At 45.0% G+C, this 22,864-nt stretch overlaps 1 protein-coding gene across 2 annotated transcripts in view; it reads left to right on the plus strand.

Annotated features, from left to right (window-relative positions):
- ZBTB41 (zinc finger and BTB domain containing 41) overlaps positions 1-22,864 on the plus strand; it is a 744,921-nt gene that overhangs the window by 36,567 nt on the left and 685,490 nt on the right. For both annotated transcript variants that reach the window (XM_069641521.1, XM_069641522.1), the window contains one exon: positions 9,850-11,064. In XM_069641521.1, coding sequence (XP_069497622.1) covers positions 9,942-11,064 — 1,123 coding nt within the window. In that variant the 5' untranslated portion in view covers positions 9,850-9,941. The remainder of the gene's footprint in view (positions 1-9,849; positions 11,065-22,864) is intronic.

Raw genomic sequence — 22,864 nt, forward strand, 5'->3', positions numbered from 1 at the left:
CAGGGATTTCCTATTTGCAACACTGAAGAGATCTGGGTTTGGACCGATATTGATAAAAATGGATCAGGGTGCTGTATACTAAACTAGTGGCACGAATAGTAGCTATAAAGATCTATTCACTCCAGTTGGAGCTCCAACGGGGGTATTTCGTAGGATGCCCCTTTTCTGAACTTCTATTTGCATTGGCGTTGGAACCGCTGGCATGTAGAATAAGGAATAGAAGAACTGGAAGATTTTGGGATTATGTCCGGAATACATTCGAACTGGTACAACTCATTTTTGTTCCTGATAAGGAGGGTGCGAGTTAGGTCTAGTGTACCAAGCACTCCCATTGCTGATTCCACTTTACGTTGTTAGATCAAATACTAACATGGCTGATTTGGGTGGGAGGAGTTCCCAGAGTGAGCATAGCTGCTCTGCTACCACTAAAGAAAGAAGGGCTGAGTGTCCCTAACTTTGAATTATATTACACAGCAGCACAACAAAAAGCAGCGGAATTGGCTCACAGTGACATTAACTGTGAATATAAAGAGTTGGTGAATAGGTGCTACCCAGGCTTACCACTGAAATGTTTGCTTGAAGGAGCACATGAATGCAAAAATGGAATCCAGCATTTATTAAAAATACTTCACACGTCTGCAACAGTCAGAATTTCCAAGTGTGTGAACCTTAAAGTAGTTAACAGCACAACTTGATGATCGGCCGTCTATGGATTTTGGACTTGTGGTGCAGGAAAGCAAGCAGTGTTAAAGAGGGTTCCCGATGGGTTATTTTAGTATGGGAAGGACAGTAGCTGTGTTATAGCAAGCAGGGAAGATGGCTTTGGCAAGGGATGGATTGAAGAATGAGGCAGGAAGACATGATGGGTGCAAGAGGATGCGTATTGGGTTCAGTGTGAGAGAGTGGGATAATGAGAAAAGGCTGGGGTTGCTAGCAGGTGGAGAGGAAGCAACGGCAAATCTAATTTGATTGACCTTGGAGGAAAATGTAAGATGCAAAAACACCATTAGAGTGGGAGGATGATGGGGAGCATTTGTGTGTGTTTTTCTGGGGGCGGGGGAGGCATGGCCTTGAGGGTCATGGATAGGTTGCGTAACGCCACTGTTAGGCCTGCACCTGTTACGAACTTTCAACCTTGCACTTTCATCTCTCCTGGAGGTTGAATGCTGGCGTTTGTGACACTTGGCACTTTATGGATGTTTACTCAGATTATGTCAATGCGCAACCAGCCCACAAGCATAGCCACATTCTATCCTCTTTGAACAGCTGCAAAGAGAGGGAGAGAGGAAGAGAGACACCCCCCCCTGCATAGCTGCATAGAGGAGCGAGTGTCGCACTCCCATGAGGAACCTTTAGACAGAGCCACGTGTAGTGTGCAGAAGGAACCGGGAGGCCAATGGAATTCTGCCACTCCAAGGAAGGCGGAGAGCACAAGGAGCTCCGAGCCGCTGAGGCGAAGTGTACTGAAGCCATGCCAGAAGCGGCATGCCGACATCCCACCGCACCGATGAGACCTGACCACGACGACCGGAATTTAGTCAGAGGTGCGACTCTGAGCTGGCGGTAGAGACCACCTCTTCTGCCAAAAAGCAGGCACGCGGCACAGTTCAAGGGGTTTACGGAAGGCAGTGAGGCAACATACATAGCCCATGCAGGACTGAGAAGCCAGATACCACTGGAGGGGGTGAGAAAACCTTTGAGCGAGGAAGGGCAGAAGAGCCAGACAGCCCAAGCTGGGCTAAGACACAAGATATGCCATAAGAGGTTAAGAAATCCTGCAAACCAAGCAATGGTTAACAAGGAAAATGCCCGAAACAAGGTGGGAATGAGATCCAGAGCTGGGATGAAACATATTTTCAGTAATGTAAATGCAGCAAACTCCGATCACTAGGGACTGTTGTCTCCAATGTGGAGCACAGATCCAGCAGCATTAGATAAACATGAGTTTGAACTGTTTTAACAGGCTAGACAGTAGGGGTGTCATGGTATTAGTTTTATGACGGTACGATAACCTTCTTGCCAAATGACGGTATATCATGGTTATCGCGGTATAGCAGGTGGAGTTAACTAATCTTAACAAATATTTTGTAAAAGGTCATAAACTGTCAGATTTATCATCACAAACAAAACCAGGCACCCAGGACCAGAATTGGGCTTTTCAAACATCCTTTCCACTGAAATGTCACCCCTTGCTTCCACTAAACACGAACACACGTGTGGAGAGGAGGGGAGAGCCCTGCTGCGACTGGCAAAGCAAACTTAATAGCTTTTCTTACGTGGTCATTTAGGCTTTTGGCTCCCCCACTGGCTACTGGTGAAGATGAACATGTTGCCATCTTGATAACCTGCACGCCACAGATCAATCGAGTCTGATGGTAGTATACGCGTGTGCGCATGAACACACACACTCTCTCTTTATGTGACAGCCTTTAGTTTACTTGCGGGCCAAAAGGTGTTCAGTAAACACGGACATGTCACCTTTGGTATGGCAGCAGTGAATACCCACAGAGATGAGTGAATTTTGCAGTGTGACTTATTATATGTAAATTCAATGATAGAACCAGGGAAATCCCCCATTGTCATATGTTTAGCAAACATTATCCATTATAAATATATGAACCCCAAAGTCGCCATCCCAAAGTAAACCCTTTTCCTTCTTGGCACTGTATTTATTCTTCCTATTGCTAACATATTGATTGTGTCAGGCACATGTGGTTTATGGAATGGCATTAAAAACTGCTCCAACTGAAACTACTTGGCAGATGGCACATCCAACAGTGCAAGACCAAGACTGCGCAGCACTTGCTTTCTGCAGCCTTTCCAAATCAGACTGAAAAGCACACTTAACGGTATAAACGGTATACCGGTATAAACAATGTGCCGGTTATTATTGGTCAGTTAAGTGGTGCACAGTATCTTTAACGGTATACCGTTATACCGTTACATCCCTACTAGACAGGCTGATTGACTGGGAGAACAAAACATTTGGGTAGAGAGTCAGACCAAACGCCATCAAGAAAAGAGAAAGGCTAAACAGCATTTGAATTACAGCAGCATGCCTGGGGCCTCAAAAAGCAGCAAGACCTCTCTGGGTGGGCAGAAATCCAACCAAAAACAGGAATAATTCTTTCCTTGGCCAAGTTCTTGTTATCTTTCAGCAATAGTGGTAGGGAAGATGGTAGGGTAGCATAGGTTTGGACGGGAGGAGCAGGTTTTGTAAGACATCCTGACGAGCACTCTTTTTCGTGTTAAGCAATTTACCAACACTTGGAGTTACCCTCTAGATATGAACATTTTCAATTTCGCCACCATGAACCACTTAAACAACATACACGCACAAGCCATTGGTACTTCTGGCCTGCACCTATCAATGCTTCAAGATTTGCACCTACCTCTTCCTCTTTCCTGTGAACTTGCCTTCTCTCAGTTTTTTTCCACAACGATGCTTCACTAAGCCTCCAAATTGGCAGAAGTTGCATTTAACAAGACCATTTCACGTTGCGTTGCACAGTGTTTGGATAGTGAGAAACAGGGCCTCATTACGAGTGTAAGCTTACCGGCACCCATGTTTCTGGACCGCCACACTACAAGTCTGCCTGCTGGGACCGCCGCACCCAGCAGGTCTGACCCTGCCGGGCGCAACGGACCCGGTAGGCAGAGTTGACATGGAATCACTGGCACCATTAGCAATGGTACCGGTGCTTCCGAGTCCCCGTTCCCATGGAGTCCTATTGGACTCCATGGAAATTGAAACTTACTGAATCCCCTGCCTGACTTCCCGCTCTGCCGGGACTTGTAATGTCCCTGTGGCACCGAGAAGTCGGGCTGCGTATTCAGTGTTTCCAGGTCGGCGGCAACCGGCCGGTAGCACCAACGGGTTACTGCCGACCTCGTAATGAGTCCCACAGTCTTGAAAACGAAGCTGAACATAGGATGTATACTGTGCCGTCACAAAAGCTTTGTAATGTTGGAGTTATCCAGTGACTCACCAATTACCACTGTGTGAAACCAGAAATGGTGATATCTCTATGAAAACAAAACAAGAATGGCAGAATCACAAAGACACAGGAAATTGGGTCATTTCAAAGCAAAATTGCATCTTTTCTTCATGCCTTGCATTGCATGTTACTAATGTCACTAATCGCTACATAAGCAAGCAAATAGCACTCTTTAAGCATGTGTGCAACTACCCACCCCAGACCTTCCGGCTTCTCCTAGCTCCAGTTCTCAGACCAGCTGAGCCTAACCTACTGCATCTCTAGCAATGCTCTCTCTCTATCTTTAGCAAATAGCAAAACCCCTACTAGCTCGCAGCATTTCTCTGTCCCACACAGCTCTTCCAACCCCTGCTGACAAGACAGCTACCTTCCCTCTAGCTCTCCAACAGCAGCTCTCCAATACTCCTATTCCCCTCATCTGCATTTACCCTCGTCTGAATCTGCTGTCTGACTCGATCGCTTCTCGTCTGAATCTGCTGTCTGACTGCTGTCTAACTCTCTACTCAACAGAAACCCCAGTTATACATTAGCATTGTAGTGCTGTGACAAACTCATTTCTACATATGTGAGCAGTAAGAACTAAAAACGGCATGTCTACCTTCGTACACTTCTATACTTCGTGCTTGCATACATTTGTTATGGCATGGACTTTACCAGTCACAGTGACATGTCTCTCGAATTTATTCTAAGAACCGCAAGCTATTGCTAACATTCTCGCATTGAGACCTTGGGGCAGCAGTATCGTTTGCTTGCAGAACCCAAAATATTCTTTCTCCTACTCAGCTAAAACCTTCTCTCTCACCCTGCAGTCAGCCAGCTAAGGCTGTCTTTCTTTCTATGCCAAGAAGAATGTTATCAAAACATTCTTACACTGTGCAAGAACAATTCTCTGCGCACTCAGACAGAGACGGGGCACATTCTATAGCACCCAAAAGCTAAGCTACAATGTGCTATAAATGACAAATGTACATATAAATCATATGGTGTAAATCACATGGCTGTCAGCAAACGTGGAACCATGATAGCTTAGACCAAAACTATAGTGCTCACATGGCCTATTCTAGATACATTAAAAAATGAATGCATGGATAAACAAATTTAATGGATTAATCTCATGATAACCCATCGTACATAGAATGCATTTCAAAATGCGTTTTCACAACTGGTATCCTGAAGGATCTGAAATGGTGTTAACACTGCCACTGCTTAGCCAGATCTGGTGTCCATGTAGGTGGAGTTCACTTGGCTCTGTCAGCCATTTCTAACAGGCTCTGCAGAGTTTAAGCTGAGGTGGGTGGAGGGTTGGAGATATTTAGTGTCCTTGTAGTTATGTTGATTAATCCTTCACACTCCATCCCCCAGTTCTCTTTCCCCTTCCAGCGCAGAGTGCACCACAGCATTCAATAGGTCACATCATAAACCATCTCCGGGCTGGCATACTGTTGGTATGACTGCCAGGTAGTAGGGTGGGCACTAAAATTGTAGGCGGCTTCTGTAGCATCTCCAGTGAATCGGATGGAGAATCCGCTACTGAAGCATTGGCCGACTGACAGCGTCAGAAGGCACCCGAAGTGGAATGCAGCTGGCGGCTCCCGTTTAGGGTCTTGTGGATCAATTCATAAGACCACTGCCACTGGCTCTCTGCTGAGTTGACAATCATTCAGTGGTCTCTGTAAAGTCTTAATGGTCCTGCTCAAGTCGCGGTCCTCCTGTCCCACTTATTTCAGTTTTCTAATAACTGTTCTGCTCTAGATAGTGTGATGGTTCAGGGATCAATAGAGGCAGATGCACATGGTGCTCTCTAATTATCTCTGAAAAAGCTGCCACGGAATTTGCTCCTGCATTGAGTGCATTAAAATGGCTAGGGCATTGCAACCCACTCTACAGTTATTTTTGGTTGTAGAGTGCTGAAGGCATGGGAGGGGACTGGTCTAAGACGAGCACTGCAGTGGCATTGGTTTCTGTTGCATTTTATGAAGTGATCAGTGCTAGCTAACCCTGCATTAAGATACTGCTTGGTTCAAAATGGAGGAAGTTTGAGGTGAAAGCTTAGAAGTGCACTGACCTACCACAAGCACTATGAAGAATTTATTTCTCAAGTGTGGCTCTCCTTCCTTCCCCCACACATCCTTGCAAATGTCAGTGTTACAGCACAACAACTGTAGATCATTTCAATATTCTAGCTTTTGAAAAGATTGGTGCTGACTGATTCAAATGCTTCTCCTTGCTGTCTGCAATGTCCCCACAAGGGGTTATCTGTTAGATAGGCAGTGGTCTGGGCTGAATTACTGACAGTAAACTCGACGTACACGAAAGCTAGAATTACCTTGGTTAGGGACTAGAAGAAGAGGTACACATAAAGGAGAAGGCACACAAACTCTCAGGATCCATTTAAAGCAAGACGTCAACTGACAACAGCCAGAGTGAAATTAGAAGCTCACCTCACGGAAAGAAAGGCACAGGCTTCACTGAAAATCAAACCACATTATTACGCTAGGAGTAAAAAGGCAAACAAAACCCTAGTACACAAACTGGCTAAACGCAGAGCCCAAAATAATATTACAACCTTGCTAGATGACGAGGGCTACCTACACCTACACTTAGTCGAAGAAGCAAACTGGCTTGGATTCATAAATACTGTGCTGTGTCTACTGATGCAGCCTCTCCAGATTAGAGGCCTTGAGGGTCTACTGTGTACAGCCACCCCCACTGTTGCACATTGCAACTTGAACAGCCGATCCAAGAGCAGGAAGTTAGAGCCGCCATCAAATCACTTAAAAACAACTCCTGGGCCAGATGGCTTCACCTGAGAATTCTATAGAACCTACTGTGAGGTGAGGTTCTTTCCCCATACTTAACTCAACTCTTTAACACGTTTTCTGTAGCGGGGGACAACACACACAATGCAAGAAACATCCACTATTCGGATCCTGAAACCCCAATAAAGACCCCAAATCACTTGACTCATACCGTCCGATTGCCCTCATCAATGATGCATAAATATACTTAGCACACCCAATGACAGTTTTACCATTGCATATCCACCCAGATCAAACTGGCTTTGTTGCCCGACGTTGCGTGCACGACAACATTGGGAAAACCCTTAACTTGGTGGAAATCACGGGAACCTCGGGTCTGAAAGCAGGAATCCTAGCCCGGAATGCCCACAAGGCCCAAGATTCCAGCAATCCATACTAGCTAATTACTCTGCACCCACCACTAGAGGTTTAATCAATGGCAATACACTCACCTAGTTAAGGTTCTCAGAGGTACAAGACAGGGATACCCCTTGCCCCCTCTCAATGGAACCATTTACCGCTCGTATCTGCAAACAACTGCGGTATTAGAGGCATCCCATTCCGACAAAAGGAATATAACATTTCTTTATACGCTGAGGATATCTTGATAACTTTGACTGAGCATAGTATATCAGCGGCAGCCCTGATGGATAAGCTTAGTAGTTTCGCCCAGGTTTCTCGGTTTGAAGTCAATTATTCCAAATCTCAAAGCCTGGCAATAGCACTCTCGTTAGTGGAACTAGTTGAGCTTGCTGAGCTTTGCTCAATATCGTGGAAACAGGATCAAATTGGATACCTAGGTGTCAACATCCCAAGTACCATTAAAACACTATATGAGGCTAACTCCACCCTCCCATATTTGCAGAAGTGAAATCCGACCTAAAAAGATGGGACAAGCAAACAATTTCATGGCTGGGGCGAGTGACAGCCGTTCCAACCCATATCACAATGCAAAAACTACACTCACTCCAGGTGAAGATTCTCACGTTTATCATCCTAATATCGTATACCCAGAATAGCAAAGAGGGTCTAGCTAAGGAAAGAGTGACTGGTAGGTCTAGGTCCCAGACGTCTACAGATATTTTTGGCTTCACAACTCTCCCACGTCTGCTCATGGGGTCAGTCTAGGGATGCACCCATATGGTCACAAATAGAGCAGGCGCTACTCACTTCCCATTGTGGCAGCTTCCGTTCATGAAAGTGGCCCAGGAACCGACGGTATACACTCTTATCCGCTACAAGCCACCACACACTTACCTGCTGGAATATAGCGACGAAGAGATGGGGCCCTCTCTCGCCCATCGTTCACAATCCCGAATTCACCCCTGGTATGCAGAAGTCTGTGTTCACCTATTAGATTAGAGGAGGGCCTAAGGAGCTTGGCCAACTTTTTAATGAGGGATCCCCACCCAGCTATATCTCTCCTTTTCTTCCTTTACCTCTGACCTACATCTAAAACTCTCTTCCTGTCTTACCGCCATTAAAAACTGGATGTCATCTCACTATCTCTCTCTTAACACTGATAAAACTGAAGTATTATTCTTTCCCTCTAACACACTTCCTTCCCCCACTCCCACTCCTATCCATTTTCCCCCTTCTAACCTTCCTATCTCTACCCACGCTCGTAATCTAGGCATTTACTTCGACCCTTTCCTCTCCTTTTCCCATCATACCTCCCTTACTTCTCGCACATGTCGCTACCACCTCTTTAATATCTGTAAAGTCCGTTCCTCTCTCACCTTCCATGCTACCAAACTTTTAATCTCCTCCCTCATCTTTTCTCACCTCTTCTATTGTTCTTCCCTCTTCCTCGGTCTCCCTGCCTCCCACCTTGCCCCCCTCAAATCCCTTTACCACTCTGCAATCCGTACCCTTTGCCTTCTCTCTTGCCTTGACTCTATCTCTAACTCACTATCTAACTTAGGCTGGCTTCCTTTCCACTCCCAACTTCACTTCCTCTGTCTTTAAATCTCTTCATGACCTTGCCCCTCCATATCTCTCCTCTCTTCTCTCATTCCACACTTCCTCGCGCTCCCTTCGCTCCGCTGATCTCTTCTTACTTTCTGTTCCCACACCACTTTGTGCCTCTTCTCGGTTCTGCTCCTTTCAGCTCCTTGCCCCTTTACACTGGAACGCCTTGCCTCTTTCTATACGCTCCATCCCTACCTATGCTTCCTTCCGTTCCTCCTTGAAATCACTCCTTCTTCATTCCCCTCCCCAACACCCTATTCCCCCTTGTTTACCCTTTCTCTTTCTCTCTCTCCCTTAAGAACACCATCTTAGTTCTATTCATCTTCATCCTTCTTTCCTATGACCTCTCTTCCTACTACTCACTTTACTCCCTACTCTCCCTCCCTCATCCTTCCTTCCCTATCCTCCTCCTCCTCTCCTCCTTCTACTCATAAGCAAATTGTTCTACATACTGTTTTTTGGTTTGACTCATGTATATTGTTTGCTTCTACTGTTCCATGTTTGATGTATTCTTGTTGTTAAACTGTAAAGCACCTTGGATTAAGGCGCTATATAAATATAATAGCTACAAATACAAATTACCCTGCTGGGGGACCTTGGAGATGGGGTATATCCTCTCACAGATACTAAATCTAACATTATTACCTATGTCCTGCTTGCAGTGAATATGTCCCTAGACCGTAACTGGAAAGGCCCAGAAGGCCCCATAATAGCGATGTGGTGGGGGAACATTTGGGAGATCCTAGCCTCTGACAAAATCGCAGCACTTGTGGGGGAAAATGCACAGCCCTTGTGGCAACTTCATTCCCCTTCATTAATTGGGTACAGCATTCCTACTATGGGGCATGCAAAACAAACCTATACAGATACTTGGCGTTGAAGTAACTATTGAAAAGTGCAATACAGATCTAATGTTAATATGCCAAAGCATAGCATGTATTACCCTTATATGTATGAACTGAGGTTTTTTTCTTGGCAAAGTAAATACAATTGTTTTTTTTTTTTAAAAAAAAGTTAAAAAAAAAAGTAATCTGCTAAAAATCAAAGTTGAATTACAACATTTAATTATTTGTCATTTTCAGGTTCTGAAACTCATTTGAAATCTAGAACGTTTGATCCATACAAGTGCTTAAACCCCTTATGAAAGCCTCAATGTTCCGATCACAGTATTGCAATGAAGAAAAGAAGAAGGATCCTAAAGACTCATGGTAGCAAGAGAACTTGCTGCGATCGAAAGAATACCACTGAACCTACTCTGACAGAACATTTTGCAGCTGACCTCAGCAATCAATCCATACAGGAATTAATTCCGGACCCACCTGAATGTACCCAGACAGTCCCACAGCTCTCTGATAAAAGGAAGCTCATAAGTTCTTTGCAGTACAATGGCAATTTGCTTAAGTATCTTAATGATGATCGACAGAAACCGTCCTCTTTCTGTGACTTGGTTATTAAAGTTGAAGGCAAAGATTTTTGTGCCCATAAGGTAGTTGTTGCAGTTGGCAGCAGCTATTTTCATGCATATCTGAGCAAGAACCCTCCCACTGGAGTTGTCACTCTAGACCATGTCACTCATTCAGTTTTTAAACATTTGCTCGAGTTTCTTTACACATCCAAGTTTTGTGTGTATGAAAACGAAATACCATTGGTCTTGGAGGCAGCAAAGTTCTTAGACATTATTGATGCTGTTAACTTATTAGCTAAAGAACATGGGTCTATGTATGTGAAGTCTGAAGTTGCAGCTGAAACACTGTCACCGGTAAAAACTGTAGATGAATGTAACAAATTGACAACTGATCATCAGTGTTCTTTGTGTGCTCGCAGTTTCTGTTACAAAAAGTCTTTAGATAACCACTTAACTAAAGCACACAAGTCCTCTCCACTGGAAGAAGAGCAGGAGGTCCATGTTCTTGAGGAAGCAGAACTTTCCATGCAGCGGCCAGCACGTAGTCGCAAGTGCCTCCCGCAATTTAAGCACAGTGACGATGAAAGTGATATCCTATCTGATGGCAGCTCAGAGAAAATTAGTGCAGATAGAGCAGAGTCGGAGGGAAATGGATTTGATGATTCTGACAGTGAGTTTTGTGCAGATGAGGATGATCTACAAGAGGAGACTCTTAGTGAGGACACTGAAGGGGAAGAGGCTAGTGATAAAGAACATGATGACACGGAAGTGGGACATATGAATACAGAATCTCTTGGAAACTATCCTGAAGGATTATCCCCCATCATCTCTGAGATTGGCAGCAAAAAGCTATTGAAATGCCCTAAATGTGATAAAACGTTTGATCGAACAGGTAGGAGACCATTCACGTATTGGACTACTTTTATAAAAGCCTTCCAAACATCAACCAGAATAATTTCATTGCTATTATTGTACGATTTGATGGTGAGATTGTTGCAGATTTCTTATACGATGCCTATAACATGTTATCTAGTAGCCTACTTATAATTGGTATAATTCTGATTCGTTTTCACTAGACTCTGTAGCTTTATTTATTGCTCTGTTAACAAGCAGTGCTGTGAAGTAGTTAAGATCCAATTAATGTCTGTCAATCTTTCAAGACAGTTGACAAAATATAAACTTTTTCAAATCACAGCGTGAATGAAACCATGTTGCATGCTAATGTAGACTTTTTCTCTGAATTGACACCTCAAACAGTCTGGTGGGTCACTTCATGAAGCAACAATAAATGATGCAATATACAGTGGTGTCTCAGGTTAGGAAGCAGATCATAACGTGAAGTAAACCATGACGTTAGATAAAACTACAGACACTCTTCCAACATTATCCTTTCATAAAAAGTACTTAATGGTGCCTTTTAGTAGGGTTATTTCACGATCTTGGTCAACTGCTATTGCTTCATGGCCACGCTTAAGAGTTTTCAAGGAGAGCTCTGGTGAGTCATCTGCAAAGACTGCAAGTTGAGACTTGATAATGTAAACGCTGTGAGGGGTCAGAAGTGAAAGCCGGACACAATGTTCTCATGTTCTTGGTTGAAGACTTTTATTAACTTGAACGGGTTGGCAACATTCCTCTCTGACCCTGCTCTAAGCGAAATGTCCCTACCTATAACCAAAAACTAAGAATCTGTCTTTGTCAGGATGTCAGAAATCAAAAGCCGTCCTTGTGTCCAAACGTTCTATCCTGACCCTCGCACTACAAACAAAATAATAAAGTGAGGAGGGAAAATGTCTTTAATCTGGTTTTTGCTAAAAGTGTTCATAAATAAAACTTTAACAGCGCTAACATAAAAGTTCTCCAAGGTAACAGAACCTTCATTCCAGAGGGTGGTTCCCTTCCCCTGATTTCTTAAATGGGATGGCAACGTCTCTTGTTCTAACGGTTATTTGTGTCTCTCCTTGGCCCACAACAATCCTGTTGGGTAAAAAGCTTTTTTTGCCTTGCAAGTCTTTCTTTAACACAAGTTCCTTCTTTAACACATGTTTCTTCTTTGTTTAACGAACACTGTCCTTTCTTGACACTTCTTGTAGGTTTGCAATTTGCCTGGTATACTCCCCTACCAGGACTTCTTATTTCCATAGATTACAGAGCCTGCGGTAGCGGCCTGTAGTTATGGTTAAGTTGCTCAACCCATAGGGGGAGAACTTTTTGGGTCTCTTATAACTATAATAAAATACTCCCAAAACTGTGCAAAAAAAAAGTATATGGCCCCATCAGATTGATTCTGCGAAGTTCGATGATTTTTCGTGCAGGGGGAGGGCAAGGTTATGGGCGGGGGGTCCCAAAATGTGTGTTTTTTTGTTTCCCATAGAGGCAATGGAGAAAATTAAAATGTGATCACGCCTAGAGCCCAAAACGCTGGATGGATGTTCACCAAATTAGTGGCAGGAGCGGCACCTTGGTCCCAAAAGCGTGTAATTTGGTGTAAATCCGTCCAGTAGTTTATTTTTAAAATTACCAAAAAGTAGATTTGAAAAAATCAGCGATATCTGGATTTGGTCCGTGGCCCGAACATCACAGTAAAAACCTATTAAAAACACATTAAACTTGTCAAGCTAATGAAATAATTTCTGGGGAGGTGAGAGGTGATGAGGATGGGATATGGTCATAAAAAGCCAAAAACCGGACGTGTTTCTTCGATGTCCGCAAACCGCCTGGTGCAGACCTTTAATGTTCGGGACATCTATGCTTCTTTCATTACAGGGTTGGTGAAAATCAGTTCTTGGATGGCTTATAACTTTGGCACCACTTGATGAAAGTTTGCGATTTCATTCTATACCTGACTCTGAATGGTTCTGCAAAGGGTGGTGCTGTTTTGTCAAGAGGAAACACAATTAGAACGGGGGCCCCAAAGTATTTTAAAGGCTTATCTGCATATCAGTTTACAAAAAATTATAGACCTGCATATGAATGTTTTTGCAAAGTTTGGTGGGATTTGTCAAGAGGGGGCAAAATTAGAGAGGGGTCTTAACATTCTTAGATGGCTTATAACTTTATTGCCGTTTTTGACGAATGTGGAAAACATTTCAGAAAGATTACAGGCCCAACCTTGAATGTCTGTGCAAAGTCTGAATGGATTTTTTCAAGCGTGGACTAAGTTATAGGGAGCATTGATTGGCAAGGACCTGAAAGCATGGTTTTGCAAATGTCTGTGTTTTTTATTTTTTGAAAAGTGTCATAATGTGACCATGGGCAGTGGGCAGATTGTCTGGGGCATCGCCTAAATCCATGACCCGGAGTATCTGGCTACTGGCCATGACCATGAGAGACCAGCAATTTGGATAAAGTGGGCTTGGCCACCAGGGATCCGGTTATGTGGTGAAGTCTTTTGAAATTGGGATGGGTTTAAATGGGGGGAGGGGGAATCTGCCTGTGGATACAGGTTGAAGTGCTAGATGGGATTGCAGCAATATGCACGAGGAGGGTTAGCAAGAACTTGAAAGCATGGTTTTGCAAATATGTCCTGTGTTTTATTTTTTTCAGAAGTGTAAAATGTAAGTACCCAACAGTGATATAACATTGGTGTCTGAGGGGGCGTGGCTACAGAGCCATGGGATAGACTGTGATTTTGAGGGCTTCTACCGATCCTCAATGATCCTGATGAAAAGCCGTGACTACAGAACACAGCGAAGTGTGATATGGAATATATAGGCATCTGGTCAATATTGTTCACAAATTTGTTGTGGTCCGACACACGATTTGTGGAATGCTAGCTGTAGAAGCAGTGCAGTGGCTGAATGACAAGACAACAAGATGGAGACCGGACCGCAACAAAGGATTTAGCTGCGAGGCTCTAGCACAAGGTTGTCCAACCTACGGCCCGCGGGCCACAATGCGGCCCTCCGAGCCATTTCATGTGGCCCGCGAGGCCGAACAAACAAACAAAGGAAATACTAACAAACAAGCCGGCATGGGTTGTGATTTCCATTGGCTGAGAAACAGCCAATGGAAATACTGTTGCCATGCAAGGTACGTCATATTAAAAAAAAAAGAAAACCTTGCATGGTCACAGTATTTCCATTGGCTGTTTCTCAGCCAATGGAAATCACATACGTCATGTTTATGGGCGGAGTGAAGGTAAGGTATACTGTGCCGGCACCACCTTCACACTTCTTTTCCTGCCCAGCCAAGCCCAGCCCAGCCCAGCCAAGCCCAGCCCAGCCCAGCCGAGCATTACGTGACCAAGCGAGGCCTGGTAAGTTTTCTTTGTTTTCTTTTTTTTTGGTACGTGACAGCCCAGTTTATTTATTTATTTGTTAAACATTTGTCGGGTCCGTGGACCCGATTAATTTATTTATTTCCGCAATGTTGGTTGGGCCCAACATTGCGGAAATAAATAAATTAATCGGGTCCACGGACCCGACAAACGTTGACTAAATTAATAAATAATGTGGGCTGTGACTGGCTCTGGTGCCCCCTTACAGTGGCCGTGGCAACGGAGCACTGTGACTGCCTCTGGTGCCCCCTTACAGGGGGCACCAGAGGCAGTAACGGGCCACGGCCCAGTTTATTTATTAATTTATTCAATGTTTGTCGGGTCCGTGGACCCGATTAATTTATTTATTTCCGCAATGTTGGTTGGGCCCAACATTGCGGAAATAAATAAATTAATCGGGTCCATGGACCCAACAAACGTTGACTAAATTAATAAATAATGTGGGCTGTGACTGGCTCTGGTGCCCCCTTACAGGGGCCGTGGCAACGGAGCACTGTGACTGCCTCTGGTGCCCCCTTACAGGGGGCACCAGAGGCAGTAACGGGCCACGGCCCAGTTTATTTATTAATTTATTCAATGTTTGTCGGGTCCGTGGACCCGATTAATTTATTTATTTCCGCAATGTTGGTTGGGCCCAACATTGCGGAAATAAATAAATTAATCGGGTCCACGGACCCGACAAACGTTGACTAAATTAATAAATAATGTGGGCTGTGACTGGCTCTGGTGCCCCCTTACAGGGGCCGTGGCAACGGAGCACTGTGACTGCCTCTGGTGCCCCCTTACAGGGGGCACCAGAGGCAGTAACGGGCCACGGCCCAGTTTATTTATTAATTTATTCAATGTTTGTCGGGTCCGTGGACCCGATTAATTTATTTATTTCCGCAATGTTGGTTGGGCCCAACATTGCGGAAATAAATAAATTAATCGGGTCCATGGACCCGACAAACGTTGACTAAATTAATAAATAATGTGGGCTGTGACTGGCTCTGGTGCCCCCTTACAGGGGCCGTGGCAACGGAGCACTGTGACTGCCTCTGGTGCCCCCTTACAGGGGGCACCAGAGGCAGTTACAGGCCCAGTGCATTGTAGGCAGCACAATGTTTGTCGGGTCCTTGGACCCGATTTATGTGCCGTGGTGGGGGACTGTTACTGCCTCTGGTGCCCCCTGTAAGGGGGCACCAGAGGCAGTAACAGGCCACGGGCCAGTTTATTTATTAATTTATTCAATGTTTGTCGGGTCCGTGGACCCGATTAATTGATTTATTTCCGCAATGTTGGTTGGGCCATGTCCATGTCTGGACTAGCCAGGGTACCTTAGGGTGAAGCCTTAAGTCCCCAAACATATATGATTTGGGATAAATATTCACTCTTGTAGTTGCAGTGTTCAACTTAGCGTCACGTGTTTTGTGAGTTGGGACAATCTTGCGCCAACATGTCCCATTCAACTTGACATATTTCCATATGGTAGCATTTTATTTAATTGTTTTTTTATAAGCTAAATGTAATACCTGAGTTCGGTTTCTAAGTGCGGATCTCAGATTTAAACCTCTGTTGCTCTGCGTGGCCTTGCTTCCAAGACTATCTGCCAATGCTATCCGCCGTTTTCCATTGCTCCGTTATCGTGATGTGGGACACCTTGATGGAACGTGCATTATGGCACCATCATGCACCTTCTGGGTATCATCAATGCAATGTTCACATACCAAATCAGTGGGTGTAGTTGGTAATTTCCATGATATGGTAGTCTTGAGTAATTGGTTCATGGACTGCACAAAGGTGGACATTGTACCACCCAGTGCCAGAGAGCAGGCCCTCAGAAACAGACACATGCAGCGCCTCAGGGGGATGACAGGTGTACAGAAGCCTACTAGCAGCCTGTGTTGGCCTGGGTATCTTCTGGAACTTGTTTTTGTTTCCTTTCGCTGTGCAGTGTTTCCCTTTTGATTAAATGCCCTTGGACGTCTGCTTCCACTCATAGTAATTTGACAATATGGATCTATACACAAAGATATTAATGATACATATGGTGATCCATTCTTGTAGGAAATGTGTTCAGTGTTTGTGGGGTACGTGGACCCGAGTTATTTTATTTCTGGGCCGTGGCGGTGGACTGTTACTGCCTATGGTGCCCCCTGGACCAGTCACCTATGGTAGCAGACATATAGGCTGAAATGGATCTAGTTGCAGCTCACTAATTTTGCCCCCTGCTCCTCATGAGCCGCCATAGTTGGTCAATCTAGTGGTGTCATCAGGATTCAAATTTAGGAGGGGCAGAGAGAGGGCCAAAGGCAAAAGTAGGGGTCATGGGCTTTGGTCATGGTCATATATACTTTGGGGAAAAAAGCATTGTGAAAGAAATTGCGCCTTCCCACTTATACAATGACATTATGTGTACTGGTTAATAGCCTTGCCTTTAATTTGCAGTACTACAAAACTGGAAGACTCTGGCAACTAGCACGCCGTAACAAATAAAACATGTTGTTCTCTGAGTTTATGTGCGTTAGAACAAAGCTGACAGAGCAATTACTATTTTTTCTGTGGCATTTTAGTGTTTTATCTCCCTCTGGCTGCCTGCCACGTGAGAATAAGAGCATTCCTTTGCATTAATTCATATTTAAGTAGCATCACAAAGGTGCCACAGCCTGTGTCCGCACCCACCCCCACTGACTTGTATATCACGTGCCAAACACTGCTTCTCTACAGGCATTGTTATAGATTTGTGGGACAATAGTATGAGTGAGGCTTTTTTAATCATGCCATACAGTGTGGCCCAATGTTCTGCCTATATTAAAACCACTACATTATTACTTAGCAATACAAGTAAGTTTGAATTGATTTTATTGTAATGGGCCTGTGACAACGTAGCTTTCATATGACTAAAACCTACCCAACTCTCAATAGATGGCGAATCAGAAGAAAAGAAAGATTGATGCTGAATGTCGTGTTTTCAAGGATAGTTGGGCCAAGGATTTCTTTGTGTGCGAACAAAAGGGGAACATCTTGTGTCTCATTTGCCAGGAAAAAGTAGCTGTCTACAAGGAATACAATGTCAAGCGGCATTATACCACAAAACATGCCACTGAATTTGACAACCTGATTGGCCAGATTAGGATTGATCGGGCGAACTCGCTGAAGCAGGCCCTGATCGGGCAACAGTCGTTCTTCAAAGCTGGCAGACAGAACTCTGAGGCAGCAACCAAGATAAGTTACTTGATATCCGAGGCCATAGCGAGGAGAGGGAAACCATTGTCCGATGGAGAATTTGTCAAAGATTGCTTGGGAATATTGACATCTGTGGCATTCCCTGACAAACAAGCAATGGTGGAGAAAATCAGTCTCTCACATCAGACAATTGCTAGACGAGTAGATGACCTATCATCAAACATTGCAGACTCACTGACGAAAAGATTGGGTGCCTGTCAGTTTTACAGCTTGGGGGTGGATGAAAGCACAGATGTAAGTGATACCGCCCAACTGGCAATCTTTGTACGAGGAGTGACCAAAGAATTCCAAATTGTTGAGGAGCTACTTGACCTATGTTCAATGAAAGGCAAAACAACAGGACAAGACATTTTCAATGAAGTGAAACGTGTCTTGTTGAAATTCAATCTGCCAGAGGACAAACTCTGTGGTCTGACAACTGATGGGGCCCCTGCTATGATCGGCAAACACAATGGATTTGTCAGTTTAATGGCAAAGTCAGTTCCCCAGAATGTCATCACGCATCACTGCATCATTCACCAGGAACAACTGTGCGCAAAGGCCTTGGAGATGACGCATGTGATGGAAAAGGTTGTTTCTACAGTGAATTTCATAAGGGCAAAAGGGCTCAACCATAGACAGTTCCAAGCATTTCTTGCGGAGATGGGAGCAGACCATGATGATGTGATCTACTTTTGCCAAGTTCGTTGGCTTAGCAGGGCAGCCACACTATCCAGATTCTGGTCACTGCTTAATGAAATTAAAACATTCATGACGAACAAAGGGAAAGATGTCACCTTCTTGGAAGATGCGAGCTGGTTGAATGACTTGGCATTCCTTGTTGACATAACAAAATATCTTTCAGACCTGAATATAAAACTGCAAGGGAAGGAACAGTTTGTGAACAAGCTGTATGAGCACATCCAATCCTTTGTTCATAAGCTGGAATTGTTTCAGAAACAGCTGAATGAAAAAAATGCTACTCATTTCACAGTACTGATGACCAGATCTGCTCACAGCATCAACCATGACAAGTATTCGGCACTGGTTGGGAATCTTTTGAATGAATTTAAAAACCGATTTTCAGATTTCAGGGAGCACAGTGATGAGCTGAAGATTTTTGCAGATCCGTTTGGTACTAATGTCACCAATGCTCCTGACATGTTTCAAATGGAATTAATTGACATGCAAAGTAATGGTGACCTGAAGAGAGCCTTTTCTGAACATACCCTGCATACATTTTATAGTAAATACATTACATGGGACTCTTTCCCAAATCTGTCTAATCATGCACTTCGGTTCATTGCACTTTTTGGCAGCACGTATTGCTGTGAACAGCTTTTCTCAAGATTGAAGAGCATAAAAACTAAATCAAGATCACTTTTGACAGATGGACACCTATCTGGAATACTCCGCATTGCCACATCAAGTGTGCCAGCGGATATTGAGCATTTGTGCAAGCAAAAACAATGCCAAGTGTCACACTGAAAATATGTTCAGTGTTAGAATTATTCTTAACTGTGCTGAATGCTTTACAAGTTGCAACTTTACAAGTGACTAATCATGCAATAAAAAAAGTCCTTCATACTTTTAGACTGGGCTCGCATCGCCTTTCTTCAATTGGGTTCACCTTTGGGTGATCAATTTTCAACAGTTTATCTTTTGAATGGGATTATGCTTCTTTCATTACCACAGAAGTAATGAACGTTTATTACAGAGATAAGCTGGCATATGTATTGGGCACACTGCACATGCTCAGGCAGCATCAATCATGCTTTGTACAGGACAATGCTGTCCTAAATTTGGAACAACTAGCATAGACATGTTTCTACAGAGGCATATTTTGGCCACAACCAGCATGCCAATGTGTTACATCAGTGACAGTGCTGTCTTACACTGAGGACACATTGATCATTAAAATGTGGTGTTCTACAATGTTCTTGTCTGCTGTTGGTGACATGGAATGTACATGTTCCCCTTTAGAACTGATTGTAAACTTATGGCTTTTTGGTCACTTTTCCTGCTGTAAAATGCACCATTTCATCCCCATATTTGGAAAAAAATCTTGGGGGGGGAACCCTCCCTAGATCGTTATATCTCCCTTGCTATGCTCGGTCGCCCCCACCGTTTCAGTAGAATATCACAAACTGGTGGAAGAAATCACAACAAACTAACCTTTGATCACTGTCCCTGACACATCTTTGGGACTGCATGGCTATCACTGCCTGTGATGCAATTGTGTCAAAAGTCACACACCATCGATTTTGAATATACTGCTTTGGGTGAGGGTGTTGACTTTTGGCTCGCCGGCCCTCCGGCCCTCCGGGTGACAAAAAGTTCATGCTTCGGCCCCACATTCAAAAAGGTTGGACAAGCCTGCTCTAGCACAACAAAACAAGGAAAGCAGGGACGCCGTAACATGGACGAGGTGGGATTAGACCTCCGTGTGCTTGGCAGATTGGATCGGTCAGCCGGAAAAGGAAAGCCAGCAAAGTAGTACAGAGACGCTGAGCACGAGTGCCTCTGCGGTGAATTAACTACTGAAAGCCAAATTGGAGCAGGAACCGGGGACAGGCACCGTGGCTTTGAAGTAACGCGACTGTGTGCTGCAGTGCCCGATAACAAAGGACGGCGCATTTTCTAGGAAGCAACAAGAAGGAATAACCGAGGGTGAACAGGTGCCCCGAGGCAACATTTTGTCAGTGAGCTGCAGGGAACACTTTCGGAATCAGCTCATGGCCATCGGTGCACTAATGTACCTAATGCAAGCTAATCACTCTGTAATGGTGTGCAGAAGGTGGGATTTGTAATCTAGGGATACATGAAAGGAGTGACTGCACACTGCTGCGTGCTATGGACATGCATAGAATCGGCGGACGAGTCATAATGGATACATTATCATAGGAGGCAGGAGCAGACACAGGCAGCGTACAGACGGCACGCTAATAAGAAGTAACTGTTCAAAGGGAAGGAGTACAGCAGATTCTCCCACTCGCCGGAGACATGAAAAGCATATAACAACGAGGGAGATTGCTATAACAAGAAGGTGGTTACGTGGCTTTACAAATCTTACCCACAGTTTGATCGTAGCAGCAGCTCGTCTGCTAAGGTTGGCTCGCTCATGGTGAGGACCACGAGGCCGTAGGGCGGTTAACTTCCTAAACTGACCCGAATGTAAGAACTGCAGCGGGAGACCCTGCGGCTGCAGCCATGGGAAGTTTATAGCGGTGCAGCCCAGGAAGAGGCAAGGGGGCACATAGATAATAATCAAAGGGAACTGCAATACTCTCCAGTGCCAAACCAACACAAACTTGCAGGGGGAAAAAAAGATACAGCAACGAGCGGGCAAAAAGTGCATGTCGACGGAGAGTGGAAACGGGAGATTTTGGGAGGACTGAGCCAGCACTGGGAAAGTCTGTGCACCGGGTCTGGCCATATCACTGCAGTGGAGCACACTGCGACCACGGTCATAGTGCAATGCGCTGTGGCAGCACAGTATCCCTGAGGGCATGCAGCAGTGAGGGCGAGGCAATATTTCCACAGTTCGTTTGGCACCAGTGAGACGACCTGAGGTACCCAGACAACGAGCTGAGCACGGGTACTGGTGGGTGTGCAGTGGTGGTTGTACTGTTCAGTACAGGGGTACTGAGGTGGAGGAACAGGCACTGGGGGCAGCCACTGCGAGCAAACACACTCAGTGGAAGTCAAGCGCCCCAGGAAGTAGCAGCGCCTGAACTGAGAGGACACGAGAAGCTAACAGAAGAGAACACCGAACACGTAGTTTTGCCATCCTCCAAAGATTTTGGAGCTGGTTGCAGGTACAGTAACAGAGCCAACGGAATGCCCTGGGAGAGTGGAAGACGGAGCGAGCATCTGTAAACTAATATGACAGGAACATTGCCACCAGACACCAGGGGGCACCCACCAGAGCACATGCAGGACACAGATGCAACATTAAGGGCGTTGGGGATGTAGGCCAGTAGAGTGGATCCCAGTCACCATGCAAACTTTGCAACGATTCTGGAGTAGAACAGCGGGGCTTGTATCATGCAGCAGCCGCTGAAGGACTTATGTACATTGAGGCCTGTGGAGTGCTGCGTAACGGAAAAACCAACTAGACAACAGAACTATCAAAGCCAAGTAACAATACCACATCAGACTTGATAGAAGGCAGGCGCCTCGAGGCGGATTGGCGCAATAATGACATCCAAGTCGAATAAGCGCAAGGGGAAGTAGCCCACGATTGACACGTTTACCAAACCCGCACGAACAGCAGACAGCGCAACAGCAACAGTGAGTGGGACACAAGGTCGAGGAAGCTTCTGGTAGGGGGGACCATCAGATCCTAGAGGCCATAGCTGCGCTGAAGTTGGCGCTGGAAGCTAAAATTGATGCGGTCAGCATTGATGTGAACCTTTTGAGACCAGATGTCAGGGCATTGGCAGAGCGCACAGGGGTGCTAGAGAAGGAAGTGCAAGCTAACACGAGCAGTTGCAATGAGAACTCCCAGTAAGTCTCTGTACTACAGCAGAAAGTACAGAATCTTGAAAGCAGAGCGGAGGAAGCAGAAGAACGAGCACAGAGAAACAATGTACGAATCGTCGAGCTCCCATAGGGGGAAGAAGGTTCAAACCTGACAGACTTTATAGAAAACATGCTGCTGCAGGAGATAGGCGCTGGAACACTCACCCAAGGGTTCACGGGCGAGAGAGTGCACAGGGCTTTGACAAGAAAACCGCCACCAGGAGCCCCACCCCGGCCGAGAATAGCCTGATCCTAAATTACAAAGACAGGGAGAAAATCCACTTCCATAAAGGAGGAACTATCCACCGAGCATCAGCAATCATCACAGCATACCCTGACTATACTTTCCTGGTACAAAAGCAGAGGATGAACTATATTTCAGTCAAGAGGAGATTACGAGCAGCCAATCTTAAATATATGTAGTTGTATCCTGTGAAACTGAAGGTGCTGTATAAGGATTGCCCCGTCCTCTTCGAGACTCCAGAAGCTGCCAACAAGTAGATGGATACAGTGAAGATGCCGACCGGCATGGAAGACTAGGTGGGAGTGATAAATTAACCTGTATAGTGCGGTTGGCGCAGACGTAGACCACACAGTAGCTATCACTGAACAAGCCGATGTCATTATACACCTTGAAGGGTCACATTGGCCGACCTCAATTATCTAAATGCAGGAAGCACTGGTGCCG

The sequence above is a fragment of the Ambystoma mexicanum genome, chromosome 1q, assembly GCF_040938575.1.
Source record: "Ambystoma mexicanum isolate Mex_15411 chromosome 1q, UKY_AmexF1_1, whole genome shotgun sequence".
Classification (NCBI taxonomy): domain Eukaryota; kingdom Metazoa; phylum Chordata; class Amphibia; order Caudata; family Ambystomatidae; genus Ambystoma; species Ambystoma mexicanum.